At 48.1% G+C, this 20158-nt stretch overlaps 1 protein-coding gene across 1 annotated transcript in view; it reads left to right on the forward strand.

The window, feature by feature from the left end:
• Nucleotides 1–15341, forward strand: part of atad2b (ATPase family AAA domain containing 2B) — a gene marked incomplete at its 3' end in the record, with an annotated part of 70558 nt that extends 55217 nt beyond the window's left edge. The window contains exons 26-28 of the mRNA XM_084440103.1: nucleotides 937–1061; nucleotides 11776–11904; nucleotides 14985–15341. Coding sequence (XP_084296229.1) covers nucleotides 937–1061; nucleotides 11776–11904; nucleotides 14985–15341 — 611 coding nt within the window. The remainder of the gene's footprint in view (nucleotides 1–936; nucleotides 1062–11775; nucleotides 11905–14984) is intronic.
• Between the last annotated feature and the right edge of the window lie 4817 nt (nucleotides 15342–20158).

Raw genomic sequence — 20158 nt, forward strand, 5'->3', positions numbered from 1 at the left:
GCACATGAATAATGAAAGACGCGAAGACTGGAATATGAAATTCTATCCACCCTAGTCTCAAAGACGGCATATATTTCAATACAGACCCAGAGGTGGTGTGTGTGTGTGTGTGTGTGTGTGTGTTTGTTTACTGTACCTTTGTGGGGTATCCAACCCTTGGAGAATTTTTCTCCCTATGCAAAACCTTTTTTTCTTTTTTTTCTTTTTTTTTTACATTGCAAAAATCCTCACAGTAGCCCAAGTCAACATTCACTCTCTCTACCCTGTATTTCTCTTGGCATTTCAATTCTTGCCATTGGCGTGTAGGATGTGGAACAAGCCAATAGGGTCTGGGTGTTTGATTAATGGCCCTGGCCTGGCGGCAGGGTTATCGGAGGCCAGCTGGAGTCCTGCAGAAGAGGCCGAGGGAGCGGCTAACAGAGGCCGACGCCACTAAACCAACCAGCCGGCCTCAAGAGACCCTCCAGCTGCTTAAAGGGACACGCCAAGGTTGGGGGGGAATTAGCTTATTTGCCATCTTCCACAGAGTCCGATGAGAAGATACATACCCGTTACATTTTACATTATTAAATACCCTTCTCTTTTCTCTTTCTGCTTCTTCGCTGAGAAGAGAGGGGTGTGTATCTTCTCATCTGACTTTGGGGAAGATGGTAAATTAGCTCATTTCCTCAGATCTCGGCGTGTTCCTTTAAATGGCCGGCTGCTCTATGGGTAGCAGTTGGGATCTACTGTCGCCTGTCTCCTTCTGCTTGTTCCCAGCCCTCTGTAGCCTCTGAATGGAATAAATCTGTAGATATAAATAAGTTGTGGAGGGTACACACTTCACCCAAGTGGCTGCCTCTAAATTGTCTAAAGCCTCTAAAGCACCACTGAGAGCAGTGGGAGATAATCGTTTGAATTATAGATAATATTCATCTGTCTGTCTTCCTCCTCTAGGCGGGGCCAAGGTGAGGAAGTGCAGAAAGAGCCAATCGGAACAGGCGAAGGGCTCAGCTGATGGGACAGAAGAGGAGCAGATCCCTCCCCCACCCCCGTTAGTGGTCGACCACCAGCGATTAACGGTAAGGAGGAGTGATGTGTGCGTGTGTGCGTGTGTGTGTGCGTGCGTGCACGCGCGCACGTGTTTTGTTTTTTTTGGGCTCTTTCTTTTCTTTAACTTTCATCCGACTCCCTAATCGGTATCAGACCAGACAAGTGGTGTTCTTGTCTCTCTCAACACCAGTCGTTCCATGTTATCTTCAGTGAGCCAGTTTAGGTGGTGCTTGTCTTGTAGCAATTTCCCCGCCGACATTATAACCGCCAATGTCCCCTCCCTAATCCCAGTCACACACAGTGCACACTCATCCCATAGGCTTCCTGGCACACTGCTGCTTTAATCCACCCCCTCTAAAGCCTCCATTCCTCAGCCCGCAGTCCCACAACACCGCTGACCCAATCAGCCAATCCTAGATCTCGGGCCGGGAGAGAACCCAACGCGTCATTTTAATGGGGCCTCGGTCAGTGTTATGGGCCGGCTGATGAGGTGGAGGTCGGGGCGAGGGGGGTGAGGGATGTGGGCGGTACGGGCGGAGGATGGCGGGCAGGGTTTGAAGTTGCGAGCGTCTCGGTCGCGTACGCTCCAGAAATCTGTGTGACCTCGAAATATAATTGGGAGCATTTGTGCGAGTAGCAAGTGCAAATAATTGTTCTGCTTCAACCTTCCTTTTTTCTTTTTTTTCTCCGGTCAGAATCAGAATTAGTTGATAACATTGGACAGGGTGCAGGAACGAGACAGTGCAAAGACAGGACAGTACAGAATGCTGGTGCAAACGATACGCTAAGAACAACATACGAAAAGTAGTGCAGTCAGTGTACCTGTACATATATGTATATACAGTGAGTGTGCAGAGTATGAGTATGTGTGTGTGTGTGTGTGTGTACATTACATGTGCACATACACACGTTAACTAGTAAAGTTAGCTAGGCTACAATTTAGATATACAATTCATTTTCATACGTTTATTGCCAAGGTGATTGTAGAAAGAAAAGCAATATCGCCGGACATCACTAGATTAGCATCAAACCTGAACCCAGTAGAACATCTGTCCTCCTCTGAATCAGTCTAGTCCTCCTCTGAATCAGTCTAGTCCTCCTCTGAATCAGTCTAGTCCTCCTCTGAATCAGTCTAGTCCTCCTCTGAATCAGTCTAGTCCTCCTCTGAATCAGTCTAGTCCTCCTCTGAATCAGTCTAGTCCTCCTCTGAATCAGTCTAGTCCTCCTCTGAATCAGTCTAGTCCTCCTCTGAATCAGTCTAGTCCTCCTCTGAATCAGTCTAGTCCTCCTCTGAATCAGTCTAGTCTTCCTCTGAATCAGTCTAGTCCTCCTCTGAATCAGTCTAGTCCTCCTCTGAATCAGTCTAGTCCTCCTGAATCAGTCTAGTCCTCCTCTGAATCAGTCTAGTCCTCCTCTGAATCAGTCTAGTCCTCCTCTGAATCAGTCTTCCTCTGAATCAGTCTACTCCTCCTCTGAATCAGTCTAGTCCTCCTCTGAATCAGTCTAGTCCTCCTCTGAATCAGTCTAGTCCTCCTCTGAATCAGTCTAGTCCTCCTCTGAATCAGTCTAGTCCTCCTCTGAATCAGTCTAGTCCTCCTCTGAATCAGTCTAGTCCTCCTCTGAATCAGTCTAGTCCTCCTCTGAATCAGTCTAGTCCTCCTCTGAATCAGTCTAGTCCTCCTCTGAATCAGTCTAGTCCTCCTCTGAATCAGTCTAGTCCTCCTCTGAATCAGTCTAGTCCTCCTCTGAATCAGTCTAGTCCTCCTCTGAATCAGTCTAGTCCTCCTCTGAATCAGTCTAGTCCTCCTCTGGAGACGCTCAACGCCTCGGTCTCAATTGAGATTGATGGTAGAGGGATGGAGAGCCAGGAGACCACATTTGAAATCCTGGCCCCAGGATAATGCATAAAGCCAGGCCTACCTATGTGTTTTTAAGGCTACTTTCAATTTTATTTTCATTATGTTACTTGTAAACCTTTATTGTCATTTTTTATCAATGAAAAAATAATTAACATAATATATTGTTTTGGTGGATGCTCCTACATTTCTGCTGGTGCTCCTAACTTTTTGAAGTTGGGAGGCAGTCGGAGTACCAGAGCTACCAAGTAATAAAGTTTATTTTGTGCGGGGGGGGCGGATCATGGGAGACTTCTCCTTAGGTGCCCTGGGCTCCATAACCCTTCTCTGGGGGCGGGGGGGGCTGGTGTCATTTGACCTTTCTCAGATGGATGCTTCAGAGTTTCCAGGCTGATACCCCCCCCCTCTCCCAATGAGCCCCTCTCTCTACAGCGCTTCCGTCCCAAAGGGGCAGCCCGTTTAAGCGGCGGTGCGTCTCCCCCTCTCCCCCCCCCCTCCTCCCTCGGGCTCTCGGTCAACTAGTGTGGTTCTCCCGGGGGCCGTGGGCGCAGCCGCGCCACTAACTCAGACACCAGCCTCTCGCTTCACAGGCCGCCACCAGATTGATTGACAAGATCGTGAAGAAAAGGAATATCCAGAGTGCTTTGCGTGGTCACGCTGAGGGACTCCACCCAACACCCCGGGCTGCAAATTGGCTCGGGGGCTCTTGGCTCCCTCGCCTGCGACCGTGAGAGGTTAGAGAACCGGTCCGAGAGGAGCAGCGGCTGTTTGGTCTAATTGGTGTAAAAGTAGTTCTCCTCTGACGCACGCTCACCACCCCCCTCCCCCCCCGTTCCACGGTGCCGACCCGCCATTATCTCGTCAGCGTCACCCGACACCCCCGTCTGATTGACAGGCCTCGTCTCTGGCGTGCTCCGTCTGGCAGCCTCAGGACGGCCGGCCCCGTGAACCCCGCGCCCGCCGCGCTAATCCCAAAGCCTATTTGTTAGCAGGGAGGAGAAGGAGAAAATAGAGAGGCCGGTATCTTTAAGAAACAGATCGTGAAAAGAGGGGACTGTGAATAATTGCTTTTTCAACCCTGGCTTAAGGAACAAATTGAATTTCCGGTGTGCGGAGTGCGAGCCAGCGGCGTGTAGGCAGATATCCTCTAGCCGGTGTGGAGAGGCCCGACGCCATTATAGGCCAAAGCGCCGTGTCATTCTCCCTCCACTCATTCAGTCGTATTCATTGATTGTGGACGTCTCATTTTTTGATGATATTTAACCTCGATGGCAGCGCTCGGGAGATCCCTTTTGGCGCGAAACACGTCAGGGACACTTGGGGTTCGTTCACACGCGGACCTCCCGGGGGGGGGGGAGGGGGGGAGGTCAACACACGCCGGCTCATCGCTCTCCGGTCTAGGGGGGAACCATGTGAGAAGCTGGGGGGGTCTTTTCCCACCCGCTGCAGGGGTACACGTGTTTCAACAGTGATTGTGTAGACCGGCATTGTATACTACGGTGGTGGCAACAACGAGAAACGACAGGAAGTTTCTCTCTCTGCTCTCCAAGCTGTCGTCTTGGGCGGATAATCACAATCAGCCACTTTGTCCGCAGATGAAGTTGAAGGACCCCCTCGCGACTGTTGCGGATTGCAGACGGAATATCACTTCAAGGAACCAAATCTAGTTCCCATTATTTACAGCCGCCTCGCGGAGGAACACACTTCACGGACGGGTTCGCAATTTTCTCCAGATTTGTTCCACGCAGCCGTAAAAGCGCAGGGCGTGCGTTCAGACGCCGGCGCGTAGAAGAGTCCTCCCCCCTGAGGCGGGCTTTTACAGCGCGTCAGGATTCCTCTGAGCAGCCGGTCTACAGAAATAGCCTGTTTTTTTTTTGTTTGTCCTCTTCTCCCAACCCCAGCCCCATATTATGCTAATAACGGCGCCATATTTACGGTAATAACAGCATCATATTTACGGTAATAATAGCCCCATATTTACGGTAATAACAGCCCCATATTTACGGTAATAACATACCCTTATTTACGGTAATAACAGCCCCATATTTATGGTAATAACATACCCTTATTTACGGTAATAACAGCCCCATATTTACGGTAATAACAGACCCTTATTTACGGTAATAACAGACCCTTATTTACGGTAATAACAGACCCTTATTTACGGTAATAACAGACCCTTATTTACGGTAATAACAGCCCCTTATTTACGGTAATAACAGACCCTTATTTACGGTAATAACAGACCCTTATTTACGGTAATAACAGACCCTTATTTACGGGCCCTTCCCACGCGACGTGCCGAGGAGCAGAGCCTCTTAATGGTCAGGCCATGGCCAGCGCCCCATCGTCAATAAGAGTAAATAACTTTTAGAGTGCTCCTTTCATTTTCTTTGGCTCATCCCGGCTAATGTCCCCTGCAGTCTGGCCATTTGCATGTGATTACAGCGCTCTGTCTGAAAGGCCTCCGTCCACCACAGCAGCGTCAGCAGATCCCTCGCTCCTCGTTCCTAAAACCACTTCTCCTCCAGTGATTTACATGTCTTAATCTCCCCCCCCCCCACACACACACACACTTTGTCAAGAATGTTTCAGTCTGGAAACGGTTTGAGTGGCATAATGCATTCGAAGTCAGCACCCCCCTTTCACCTCCTCCATGTTTTATTACATCGCAGACTTATTCTACAATAGACTGAGTTCAGGTCTCAGCAGTATCAGTGGAAACTGATGTTTCAACTGAATGCACCTCGGCTCACTTTTGGGTGTCTTATCAAAGGGTGTGCATGCTTGTGTACATATGATATTTTACATTTTGATTTTTTATAAATTGGCACAAATGTCTAAAAACCTGTTTTCACTTTGTCATTATGGGCTATTTTGTGTAGAATTTTCAGACAAAAAATGAAATCGTTTGTAGAATAAGTCTGTAACGTAATAAAACGTGGAGAAGGTGAGAGGGGTGTGCAGACTTTCGGGCTAGGCTGTATGTCCCCCCCCCCCCCCACATTTTTTTTGTCTGTCAGGCTCTAACTGTCTGCGTCTGGCAGGGAGAGAACGCGATGTTTTTCTCTTTTGACCAAAGACTGGCGATGGAAGAGCAGTAGGCAGGATAGATTGGAGTCTGTGCTCTCAGATACCTCAGAAATTACAGATGCTTAGCACCTCCACAAACAGGCTAGTTGCTGAAACTTACGGAAAGGCACCAGAGGATTGAGAGCGCCCCCCGCAGGCTGTCAGACCCGGCGCTTGGCTGGCCCGCGCCTCGCCGCCAAGCGTTACATCAGCGCAGCGGAGGGAAGCGGTATTATTTGACCTTGACGGGGGAGAGACCCAAGTGCTCGATACCAGACACCCAAGTGTTGCATTACCGGCTGCATATCTCTCCCTAGTACCCAGGTGTCTGCTACGCGCAAACCTCTCTGTTCCACTTTCGTCTCTTTCTCTTCTTGCAGAGGGTTGAGATGCAGTGTTGATGAAATATCACCAGCGAGGCAAGCATGGGTGTTGGCATCCTTGATATCACACCGCCCCCCCCCCCCCCCCCCCCCCCCACCGCCCCCCTCCCCCCATTCTGGCTCCAACATCGAACACCTGTTTATCATTTACTAACCGCATCAGACAACCGGCCCACCACTCCGTCACATCCAATAAGCGAGAGCTCACCGCGTGTCCCAGAGTTGGCCGCCATGGCTGTTTTGTCTGAAAAGAAATGAACCACACCTTTCCTTAATTCAGGAGTTCTGCACTGCACCCCCACTCGGGGTGGTTCTTCTCCACCGGGGGGAGGGGGGGTAAGAGCCAGCACCGTGGCTTTTCACTCCGCCATGACGGCACTTGAGTTCCTAACGCTCTGCAGAATTTGATTCCCCGCTCAGCATTTGTCATGACGGCCCGGGAGGCCAGCAGTCTGTCATCCCTGCGGTACTCGGCGTTGCATAACCGCACGGGTCCCCGTCGCTAATCCCCGGGACTTGACACCAATGTCCTCTCGAGCGTTCCGCTCGGTTTTGGAGCCGGTGTCGCAGCAGTTGCTGCCCCCGCCCCCCCATCATCACCATGGTCACCGTCAGACCCAACCCCCAGCCTTCCTCTGTGTTGATCTCTGAGCTAGCGACTCTTAACCCGCCAACGCTCAGAGCGTTTATAATCTGTCCCTTCTGTAACGTTGGCGAGAAAGATTAACATAACATTTTCACAATTTTTTTATTTTATTTTTAAGGTGGATTGAATTTCTCTCTTTTAGAGGAGGCTTTTTGAGAGCTTAATAGCGTCCGTGGTGATGGTTGGTGTGGAGCCTACAGCCCCTCTCTCTCCGCGCCGTAAGCACGCCAGAAAAGACGTCGTCTTCGTTTTTAAGGTGCATCATTGAGAGAGAACTCATAACAAAAGAGATGCTCAGGTCTCCTCCTTGGGCGCGTAGATGACCTCAGCCTTGTAGAACAGACCGGCCAAAACAGTTGGTTCTCCACCTGATTGGACTTCTCTCCACCTGATTGGATCTTCTCAAGTGTGTGTTCACTGATCACATGATGCCAACACGAAAGAGTGTTGGACACTAGTACCTTAATACCAGTTTAGCGTTTCACTGGTTAAAGCCAGTTTCCCCAATAAGGCCTCAGCACCGCTCTGGGGACGGACATCACGTCTCAACGCTAACATTTATACACCCGTAACCACCCGTCGTGTGACGTGCGGCATTTACGCTGAGGTAGCCGCTAACATGATTTTAAGTCGTCGGTGCCGCAGTTCAAAGCGTCCGCAGTCGGGCCGTGGCTATTTCTGTCCCCCCCCTGCCCCCGGCGATAAGCCGTACCCTGGTCTCCGTTTCATGGGAGGCCGGGGTGGTCTGGAGCAGGACGGGCCCGTGTCCAGGATGAAGACGTCCGTGGCGGCGGCGGGCATGACTGCCACTCTGCAGATCGGGTTTAGATTGTCACCATCACCGGGCACGTCTGTCAGCGGTCTGGTTAGCCTCTGCATTACTGGCAAAAGTGTGTGGGGAATGCGGGCGTGATAACACTGTGTGTGTGTGTTTACAGTTGGCGGCATCTGTGTTTGTGTGTGTGTGTGTGTGTGTGTGTGTGCACTCGTGCAAAGGTCGATTCGCATGCTGAGGATGTGTGTGTGTGTGCGCGCGCAGAGGTTTGCTGGCACGCCGTGGGAGTCATTCGCCTCAGAGGTCAAAGGTCGATTTTTCACGCTGAGGGTCTGTGGGCCGGCCTGCCTGTGTGTGCGTGCGCACAGAGGTTTGCTGGCAGTCACGCCGAGGGACACATCTGCCTCAGAGGTCGCGGTTGTGACCTCTCTGAAGCGTCCCGTCCTGTCCTCCACCCGGCCAGCGTCCCCAGCGGCGCTCTTTAGTAGCGCAGAGTGATAGAGATGTGATTTGGGACAGGGGGACGAGAGGAGGGGGGGGGGCGAGAGGAGAGGGGGGGCCGAGGGGGGGTTAAATGGGCCGTGTCACTAGCACCCTTTTAGCGGGAGGGATTATGGCTCCATTGTGTGCTGTGAGCTCACTCACTCAATGGGTCTACTTACACAGCCCCCTACACACACTCACACACACTCACACACTCACACACACTCACACACACTACTTACCCCCGTCAGTCACCTCGACCAGAGTACGTTTGAGTTTAATAATCCTGACTTGCAATACAATGACGGAATTATGCAGAATGTACACTTTGGAATAAAAGACAATACCTATTATACATGATTATACATACAAAATGTAAAACCAAATCCTATCATCAGTACAGTATACATTCTCAAAATTACAAATGATTTAAAAAGCCTGATGCCGCACCGGTGGTGGAGTTTCTCAGTCTATACGTTCTTGTTTTTGACAGTGACAACAGCAGAAGCTGGCCAGTCCTTTCTCCCTTATTAGGAGGGAAGATGCTGACCTGGAGTGGACAGACAGTCAGGCTGGTGGTGCACGTCCTTGATCAGCCTCAGTAGCCCGTCCTCTTTATGTCTGTAGACCAGGAAGATGCCAAGGGATGTTCTTGAACCCTGTCATGATTCAGACAGCCCGTTCCTGAACCCTGTCCACGGTGACTCGCTGTGTCTCCGTACGGTAGAGCCCAACAGGCCGTGCGCCGCCATGTTCTGGACGTGGTCTAATCAGTGTGTTACAGGCCTTCGACAAGAAGCCCACGGCTGCAGTCAGCTGGTACAGGGAGAGATGGAAGGAGGGAGAGGGCCAGGAAGGGGAAAGGTGGAGGATGTGAGAGAGAGAGAAAGTGAGGGGGAGGATGGGAGAGAGAGGAGAAAATAGAGGAGGTGAAGAGATGGCGAGATGGGTCCTGCCACAAAACTCTGAACGTTTGTGTGCGCCCAGGCTGTCTAAAAAGTGATTTCACCCATTCATTGTCTGTCAAGGTCATCTGGAAAACTGCATAGTTTATTGTATTTTTAGTACAGTGCTCGATAAAGCGCCGTCTAACAATTCAGTGAGGGCCATCTGAAGCTGTGACCCAACCGCCAGCGTCTCATGGCCTGAGGGAGGGAAGCCCCGCCTCCACCGATCAAGCTACTGTTCAGAACGCTGAGAGCGCTGGAGGGAAGGAAGCATGGATCTTCATAGTGGGCTATTCCGGGACCACCCCTCTCGAATTGCAGAAGGATTCATGCTGTCGTCTGATCCGTTATTAGTATATTTCCAGTCCTTTGTCTTTCTTTTTTAGCCTTCCTACCGTAATAGGAACCATATTGTTTCCCTACTATTATTTTCTTGAACTATTCTTTTCCTGGAAGTGGTCAAATAACTCAAAGTCCTGGACTCAAAATGCTATAAATCACCAGGTTGAACCTACAGACCATGAGTAACTATGCCACAAAGAATCGCCGTGATTGGTCCATAGGTAGTGCTACAGTTGCCGATTCACACTAATTTCCAAACAGGCATTATCACCCCTTTGTTGAAAATTTATGAAACATGGTATACTTGTGTCTTGCCTCATCAACAAATTTTCCTCAAGAACCCATACGGTCTTGATCTTGAATTTGGCGAAACTTAGTAAGTAATTTCTAATAAACCATAAGTCCAATTGGTCCGAAAGTGCACATGTACGGTGCATATTCCAAGATGGCAGAAAAAAATGGCATATCAAAAAAGAAAAAGATTTTCAAGTGTTTAACTTTTTGCCGCAATAAGCTAGGAGGGACTTGAACCAGACTGCGCGTGAAGAGGGCTCTACCAAATTGTACCATGTTGGCTCAGGTGTTAGCAATAAAAAAAAAAAAAACATGGAAACTACAGGCCTTTGAAATTTGACAATTTTGGTTGTATGCTAACTCTAAAATAACACTTTAAAAATAGTCATATTTCTCATGAACCGTAAGTTGAATTATCTCATGCGGATGTACATTCTCCAAAATGATGTCAATGCGTATTTGACAGAAAAAGCGCCAGGACCACAATACAGGCTAGATGGCGCTGTCATATAATCAGGTCTGTAACCAGGGCCGGCTCTAGACATTTTTGCACCCTAGGGCGAGATTAGGATTTAGTGCCCCCACACACACACACACACACACACACCACCACCACAACATACCTCATACCATTTGGAGCCCTTGGCTCCTTTGTTCACTGTCATATAATGTCTGTGATTGAACAGTGTCTATGTCAATAAATGGCCATGCCATGCTATGCTTGCAGAATATAGTGTAAGCTCATTATAACTAATGAACTGTATATTATGCATAGTGTGTGAGGCGAGCAACTTAACCCCTATTAGCTGAGTGATGGTGTACCACAAAAACCGCAAGCATCTTTATTTGTCGACGGACAGCGTTAGCGATCTGTTCTTCTGCGTGTTTTGCATATTAGGTTCTTTATGGGGGGGAAACCCTTGCGAACGCGCAAACTACGCACAGAAAGGCCCGGAGACCTTCTTGCTGTGAGGCAGCAGTACAAGGTACTGCGCCACCGTGCCACACGTGAGCGATTTTGGGGCTCAGTGTCTTGCTCAAGGACACTTCGGCACACTCTGCAAGCTGGGATCGAACCGGGGACCTTGCGATCCCAATGCAGTAGTATTTCAGGAGTCCAACGTGGCCAGTATTAGGTGACTGGTCCCATGGCAAGTGGTGCGGTTTAAGACCTCGGGCTGCGTGTGGTTACCTCCTATGTCCTGACTTCTGTCGCTTGGACTCTTCCGACTCTCCTTCGCACGCCATTACCCAGCCTGGGCGTGCTTGAGGGACCCTGTCGCATTGCTGCTTGCAGTTATATTTTATTTTTTTACTCAGACGCAGCTCTCTAAACGCTCTTCAGTTTTATCCTCTCTTTATTGAGTGCTGAAAGAAGCTATTAATAATCCCAACGTTTCCAGTGTCCCGCGTCTTGTTCCTCTAAGCCACGTATGTACATCCGTACACACGCACACAAATACACACGCCAGCGCAAGCATGAAACGTTCCTCGTATTTCTGTGTGCTTGGCCTCTAATGACTGTGACTCTATTCAGGTGTGATAGCCGTTTCAGGCTGTGTTTTTTGATGAGCCCTTGGGGCGCCGCGCCGACACAGCGACACACACACAGTTGGTAAACTGAGAGGAACAGGTCAATTGAAAAGGCCTCTGACTGTCCAGAGCGTTTTAATTAAAGTAGCAGTGAAATGTAAACTCATAGCTAATTATGATTAGCCTTAATTAGCTGTCAAACTGATCGTAATTGCTTTTGAATATGGCTGACCTCCACGTGCTCTGCCTGTGCATTTGTGTCTGTCTCTGTTGAGAGAGTTGTGAAGTAATTTCCAATAACTAACGTGTGTGTGTGTGTGTTCGTGTGTGTGTGTGTGTGTGTGTGTGTGTGTGTGTGTGTGTGTGTGTGTGTGTGTGTGTGTGTGTTGTGTGTGTGTGTGTTCTCTTGCAGGCCCTCCTGGAGGTGGTGGTGACCATGAGTGAGGGTTGCAGTGTGGCTCAGCTAGAGAGGCTCTTCTCCCTACTCAGCCAGTGCATCTACCAGCACCGCAAAGACTACGACAAGACACGGCTACTGGAGGTACCGACACACACACACACACACACACACACACACACACACACACACACACACACACACACACACAGAGCACTCTCTCCATCTCTCCTGCCCTTTAACCTGACACTCCAGCCCTGAGTTTACAGGCCGAGACCAGGGAGAGATAGCTTCCCTACGCTGTATGTCTTAATTAGGGATGCACCGATTGCAAAATTCTGGGCCGATGCCGATGTTTAAAATAACAATCCGGCCGATGTTTATTTTATTTAATTTTTATTCCCCCTTTTGTGCCAGGGAAACAAAGAAATGAAGTGTTTGGTTCCAATACGCTGATTTTTATTTCACTTTAATTTGAAAGCAAACTGCACATGCGTTTGCGGCGTTACGTCACGGATCTTCTCCGAATCTGCAGCTTGGTAGGCTACGTTTTGCAACAAAAAAAGACGTAATTGTTGCGACATAACATCGGCCACTACCATCGGTGAATGTCATTTTATTTGCCGATGGGCCGATGGCAGTCAACATGGACAACATCGGCCGATGCCGATGCACCGGTGCATCCCTAGTCTTAATGGGTCGGTGTTTCCACCTGTGTGTGTGTGTGTGTGTGTGTGTCTCAGTGGAGGAGCAGCGAGGGTGGACTCTGGAGTCTGCTGTGAGGGGTGAGGGGGGTTAGACACGTGTTAGACACACAGCCCGCCTCTATGGCACTCCAGCCTCTTTTTTCAGCCTCGTTCAGAGCACACAGACTTGAACATACAGTACACACTCACAGTGAATGACGGCTAAAGCTTTTTTTTTTTCTCCCATCCTCATATTAGAGGCCATTGGGGCCTGACTCCAAGGGCAGATTAGGGCCAGGCTTGTGGCGATGTTTTAGTGCATAGTTAGGGTTCGGGTTATTGCATTGTGAATATTTAGTCGTAGGTTAATGTAGCCACTACATTGTAGTCTTTGCGTGTGTGTGTGTGTGTGTGTGTGTGTGTGTGTGTGTGTGTGTGTGTGTGCGTGTGTGTGTGTGCGTGTGTGTGTGTGTGTGTGTGTGCGTGTGAGATATTGGCTTCGGGCTTAAGTCGGGCTCGGGCTGAGTAATTGCGTAACTCGTTGGGCTGGGGTCGGGTCGGGCCTGAACGCCACGGGCTTGGGCCGACATTTCAGACCCACTCAGCCCTCCAGAGAGGTTTCCACATCTGCATTATAGCCCTTATAACCCCCCCCCTCCTCCTGGTCTCCCCTGGGGGGCCCAGCCCAGCTCTGCTCTGCATGCCTGACCTTCCTGGAGCCCCAGTGTTTGCTCCCTGGTTTTAAAGCCACAGTAACCCCCGTGTTCAAGCACATCCGGGGTGTTTTACTGTACTGTGGTTCAGGCAGGCCTGTATGGACAGTACAAGGCTATCCGTCTTTGTTTTCCATCTTTCTTTTGATTTTGCGAAGCTTTGTCTTTTTTGTTTCTACCCACACAATATAACAAAAATCCACGTGTATACACATACAGTTGCAATCAAAATTATTCAACCCCCGTTGCATATTAAGCGTATTGGCAAAATTCCTCAGCTGTTTGCAATAAACAAAGCAGACGAACAGTTTAAACTGTTCAATAAAACTAATATTACAATGGTTTTTATCCAATTTCAACACACATGCTACTTTGAATCACTACTGCAGTCTCAAAATTATGCAACCCCCTGTGTCAATAGTATTCTACCCCCTGTTTCAAGCACACCTGATGCAACCAATTAGTTCAAGTGTGCTTGAGATAGAACATATACATGTATACCTGGACTGGCAAGGGGTTTGTTGAGAGTGATATTTGATTGCATGTTAGAAGTATGGCTAAGTCGAAAGAATTGCCTTGCACAAACAAGGAAAGGGATACAAAAAGATAGCAAAAGCACTGACTGTTCCTAGAGATACAGTTGGAAGCCTAGTTCGCAAGTTCAAAGTTAAAGGAACAGTGGTTACACTACCTGGACGTGGCAGAAAGAGGAAGCTGTCAGCGGAGCCACCAGATTCCTGAGGAGGCAAGTGGTCAGAAACCCTCGAGAGACTGCACAACGCCTGCAGCAAGACTTGGTGGCAGCAAGCACCGAGGTTTCAGTTCGCACAGTAAGGCGCATACTGAACACCGAAGGGCTCCATGCCCGGACTCCCAAGACGTACACCACTACTGACCCAAAAGCACAAGAAAAGTGGGCTCCAGTATGCTCAAGACCATATAAATAAGGCACAGAAGTTTTGGTATTCTGTTCTGTGGAGCGATGAAACAAGGACATGGAACTTTTCAGGCCTTTGGATCAGCGGCATGTCTGGAGGAAGAAGAATGACGCATTGCTGAAAAGAAAAAAGAACACCCTGCCTACAGTGAAGCATGACTCTGCCTCAGTGATGCTCTGGGCTGCTTTGATGCCTCTGGCACTGAAACCTGCATCGTTTGGAGGGCACGATGGATTCAGTCAAGTATCAGGGAATCTTAGGGAAAAACGTCATGCCGTCTGTGATGAAGCTGAAGCTTCGGCGTCGTTAGCCCTTCCAACAGGACAAGGATCCCAAGCACACCTTAAGCCCACCAAGTCTTGGTTTCAGAAGAAGAAATGGAAGATTCTAGAGTGGCCGTCACAGTCGCCTGGCTTGAACCCAAATCTCTGGTGGGATTTGAAGAAGGCGGTTGCAAAACGCACACCCAAGAATATCACTGAACTGGAGGCCATTGCCCATGAGGAATGGGCTAAGATTCCTCAGGAACGCTGTCAGAAGCTGGTGTCTGGCTATGCACCGCATTTGCAGTAGGTCATAACAGCAAAAGGGTGCTCTACTAAGTACTGAAGATGCTTGTCACGAAGGGGTTGAATACGATTTTGAGACTGCAGTAGTCATTAAAAGTAGCCTTTTGTTGAATTTGGATAAAAACCCTTGTAATATTAGTTTCATTGAACTACTTAAACTGTTGTGTAATTTGTTTATAACAAACAGCTGAGAAATTGTATATTTTGCCAATTAACCTAATGTGTAATGGGGGTTGAATCATTTTGATTGCAACTGTATCTATATATTTGGGCCGGCGTTGTTAACGGCTCTGCCGTGAGTCTTGGGCGTCACGGGAGGCGGAGGTGACTGCAGCTCCAGTGACAGTAGCTCCGGTCCACGTCAGCGAGGCCCAGAGTCAGCGAGGCCCAGAGTCAGCGAGGCCCAGAGTCAGCGAGGCCCAGAGTCAGCGAGGCCCAGAGTCAGCGAGGCCCAGAGTCAGCGAGGCCCAGAGTCAGCGAGGCCCAGAGTCAGCGAGGCCCAGAGTCAGCGAGGCCCAGAGTCAGCGAGGCCCAGAGTCAGCGAGGCCCAGAGTCAGCGAGGCCCAGAGTCAGCGAGGCCCAGAGTCAGCGAGGCCCAGAGTCAGCGAGGCCCAGAGTCAGCGAGGCCCAGAGGCAGCGAGGCCCAGAGGCAGCGAGGCCCAGAGGCTACGCTAGAGCCCAGCTCAGAGAGGCCCCGTGGCGGAGTGTGTTCGTTTCGAGGTGTGGGTGTGAGCTGAGTACAGACAGGGGGGCGTTAAGGGGGGGTTGTTGGGGGGTTGTGGGTGTGAAGAACTGGGGTCTACAGTGCTGAGTAGAGTGCATCATATTGGGCCGTCCCACTCTGCCACCTGCCATTCAGAGACAGCTGCCAAGTCCCCCAGACGGTTTCATATTGTCTAGGCCTACCTTGCTCTCTGTCTCTCTCTTTCTCTTATTGCCGTCTCCCACACACACACACACACACACACACACACACACACGGTGTCACACAGAAACAGTAACACAGAACGTGTTATCGCATCCTGGTGATTGGTGTGAACTATGTTGGGTGAACTGACCTGTCCCCTTTTTTTTTGGTCTGTGTGTGTCCTGCAGGAGATGGAGAGGAGCGTCCAACATTTCCAAACATTCCTGTGACACACACATACACACACACACACACACACACACACACACACACACACACACACACACACAGCAGATCCAGAACCCTGGTCTTCAGGAGGAGAGCTGGAGAACACAGAGGAGGTGCGGATCCTTCTAGAGACATTCTATGGTGCTATCGTCTCAGGTACCTGGACAGACCCAGACCAAGTCTACAGAACCAAACTCGGACTCCTGGAGTAGGCGTTGTCAGTGTCACACACGCCAATGACGACGGGCGACCCTGGTGCTATTCTGGATCCTGGATCCTTATCCCCGTGCTGCTCATTGGGAGTTGACTCAGATATACTTTACAATGAACCAACCAACAGATTGGGTGATGTCATATCGCAACCTGGCCACGCCCCGTGTGGAACTGGCCGCGCACACTTATGAGCGCACGCCACAGTGGCGCACACACAGAAACTCTCTCACACACACACACACACACACACACACACACAGAAATAACAGGCACACACCGATCCTCACCAGCAGTAGTACTACAGTGTGAATGCATGCAGTGCGCAGCTAAGCAGGTGGACGACGTCGTCGAGCCCATCTCACCCATGTCTCGGTGCAGTACTTCATCATAGGCCAGTCGTCTCATCGCCTTCACAAAGGGGCTCTTCCTTCCTTCTTTCCTTCCTTCCTTCCTTCCTCCCCTTCCTTCCTTCCTTCCTCCCCTTCCTTCACTCCTTCCCATCCTTCATTCCTTCTCTTCCTTCCTCTCTCCCTTCCTTCCTCGCAACCCTTTGGAGCCTGTTAAATTTGAGGGGTATCTTGTTCTAGGCTACACCCCCCCGCCCCCAAGCGTTGTCATCCAGAGATATCAATACCACATAGTTTTTTTTTTTGTGAAGATTAAGAGTTGCGTTGAACAACCAGAATCTCACAGCTCAGAAGCTGTTTACTGAACTACGGCGTCGCGTAGGCGAGGGGTAGTGTGTGTGAAAGCAAACCGTTTCACAAAAAGAAAAAAGAAAAATCCCGGAAACGAGCGTTCACACTCTTAGTGGATTGACCGGTGCTGAATTCACAATGTAGTGTTTCCTCTAACTTACAAGCTGCCCTACTCGTTTCTTTATATCTATTGCCGCCTCGCTGGAGTTAACTGGAAGCAGTACAAATTTTGGAGAACGTCTGTAGTTTGCACTGCCTAGCATGTGCCTTAATTAAACCTCAAATCAACTCCCTATTTCTTATTGGATGTAGTCTCTAGCTAGAACTTGTTCAATGTGATGTGTAGACAGTACATAGCGGTGGTAGGCTCAAGTAGAGGATTCTCCCTTATATGCAGATCCCAGATCAGAGTACCACAAATCAACCCAAACCCGCCTCGTCCCAATCCTCACTTTCGGGACGACAGGTGATACCTGGTGCTGGACTGGTGCTGGCGGTGCCGTGCATACCGTAGAGCCCCGTCTCTCCTCACACAGACGGTCTCTCCTCTCACAGACAGGATCCAGCGGGGGGATGAGTCGGACCACGGCAGGGGGTCTGTGCTGCGTTCAAGTGGACGAGAGTTTCAAATCAAGTCGCGGCAAGTCCTTGTGCCAATATCCCCCACTCGTTCAAATCGGTGCTGAGACTCTGACGCGGCTGTGCCCTGCGCCCGAGTCGACAGATTCGCAGGAATACATCAGTTCTACGCAAAACGTTGTTTGATAAGCATACAGTTGTTTATTAATATGTTTTACATTTGTTTTGTTTTTTTAATGCATTTTTAATTTTTATACGATGCTTCAGAAATGATGTGCAGGTCATCGTATGATTGTGAATCCTGTTGAAGAACAAGGCCACTCCAGGCAGTGCCCATTGCTACAGTGTAAACAGCATTAACTTTGTTTTCCTGCTATGCCTGGAGAGTGGGGAAGAGTTTCTGCTCATTTATGGTCACTCGACATGCACCGTGAAACGATGTACGCGTTTTAGCTTTTGAACTTTTCTGGGTGGTTTGGTTTGGCCCGGGGGGTCACACCATGTTTAGGCATCAGAAACCTCCTCCACTCTCACTTCCCTCTCCTCAAACGCTGATCCAAACTCTCTCACAAGCCCACCTCACCTCCGCCTTCTCCTAGATTCTGGGTAGCCTATAAAACAGGAAAGAGTAAAAACAAATAATCTTAAAAATGCAAAATAGCTTTTTGATGAGTTAGAGTTTGACTACTGCAGAGATAAACAGAAGCTACCTCAGCTTTATTTATTTTAAGACTAATAAACCGTTTACTGGATACAAAACAGTATTGACATGTTCCAAAATATCCACTCACGACAGCTAAGGTTACCGGGTCATTAACATGGTAAGGTTACCGGGTCATTAACATGTTAAGGTTACCGGGTCATTAACATGTTAAGGTTACCGGGTCATTAACATGGTAAGGTTACCGGGTCATTAACATGGTAAGGTTACCGGGTCATTAACATGGTAAGGTTACCGGGTCATTAACATGGTAAGGTTACCGGGTCATTAACATGGTAAGGTTACCGGGTCATTAACATGGTAAGGTTACCGGGTCATTAACATGGTAAGGTTACCGGGTCATTAACATGGTAAGGTTACCGGGTCATTAACATGGTAAGGTTACCGGGTCATTAACACGCGTCCAGTGACTGCAGAGTTTGTTTTCCTTCTTTTCTGTGACATTTATTTGCATTTGAGCCGGACGAAAAATACATCATTTGATTTTCAAGGAAATTTCATGTGTATTTTAGTTGAATATAGTTGGTTGGATATAGTTTTCTTCCTTTTGTTTTTCAATAGACGTCCTACAAGTGCTTTTCTTTCAGAGGGCGCTACATTTTCTCCCAGGCTATGGCACTGTTGGTCAGTCTGAACCATCCATAATCCCCTCTCAGTTTGTGTTAATAGGATTGGGTGTTTGCAGACTTTCATCTCTTTATCTTGTGGTGCTCTTTCATTTTTTATTTATTAACATACTTATACAACTTGTTTTACATTTAATATCCAATCGACTGTCTTTTTGTACATTTAGACATTGGGAAAGGTTGTCGATCATGTTTTGAGATGTGTGCTTAAACACGATGTAGCGCTTGTGTAGCAGGGCTGGTTTTTGTTTTTATTGCGTGTGAAGGGGAAATAAAGGGTTTACAGGTCTCTCAGGTTCTACACGCAACACAAATGACCTTTGAACTTTTCTATTTATTCCATTGTGATGTTCGTTTCCTTTTATTTTGTGGTTATTGACTGTGGCATACTGGACGAGAAATAATTTCACACCAGAATACAGGTTTCTGATCACATCAAATGGTGTTTGTCTTGATAGGAAAAACATTAGTGAAGTTTGTCAGCATTTTCTTTGTTCATGTCAGTCTGCATCCACTTTCTGCCAAAAAAAAAAGATTTTTTTGTACGATTTGTAGAATTGGGGAATAAAAGATTGGTAGTGAAATGTCATACATTGTGAACTCTCTTATTATTCTTACTTTCAATAAATATGGACAAACAACCAGTTTTTGTCTGGTAGACGATTTAGTCCAGTATGCAAAACGAATCACAGCTTGTTTTTCTTATGTTTACTTAAAACATTCAATGGAATTAATTTAGTAGACATTGTTTTGGTAGGTTCGCCATGTTTTTTTGATATGATTTTGGATTCTGAAAGTGTATTTAACCCCCTCCCCCCACACAACATTTCTGTGTTACTTTAGTGTAAGTTATATTTGAAATGAAACATTTACTGTATTTCTGAAATAAACTGCTGTGATATACTTGAATAAAGGTGCACATTGTACTTTTTTGTTCTGTCCATTTCTGCAGGACCAAGAGTCCTTAGTTTGAGCAGCTTTCTCAGAATTTATGTGAGTAAGTTAAGCTTTGAAACATCTTCCATTTATTTAGCTGAAGGGTGTCACCTTAATCAGAGTAAGGCGTGTTAAATGTGTGCGTTCGTGCTACCTGTAGTTCAAACAGCCTTCCCGATCACAAAATGGCTCAGACAATGTGATTGACATCTCCAGCATCTTATTTCTTAATATCATTTTCATTTCACTTTGAAAGAAAGAGACTGCACAAACCTGCTGTCATATTCTGGTATATGTATTATGTTTCAATAATAACAATTGTTAATTTGTCCTTTTGCGTACAGATTTACAGACATACCATTTTAATTCCAACCTATCCAGATTTCGTTTTACTAAAAACATTTATACAGAATCACCTTTAGGTTTTAAAATATACATTTCTCCTTCACTTATTTACAGAATGCCCCCCCTCCCGCCCCATACCCAACCCAACACAGTCACTTGTGGGTTACCAGGCAGGGAAATACATGTTTTAGAAAATAAAATGGTGAGAGAAAGCCAAGATTGAGAACAATCCAACTGAA

Source organism: Borostomias antarcticus (genome assembly GCF_949987555.1).
Source record: "Borostomias antarcticus genome assembly, chromosome: 6".
In the NCBI taxonomy this organism is placed as follows: Eukaryota; Metazoa; Chordata; class Actinopteri; order Stomiiformes; family Stomiidae; genus Borostomias; species Borostomias antarcticus.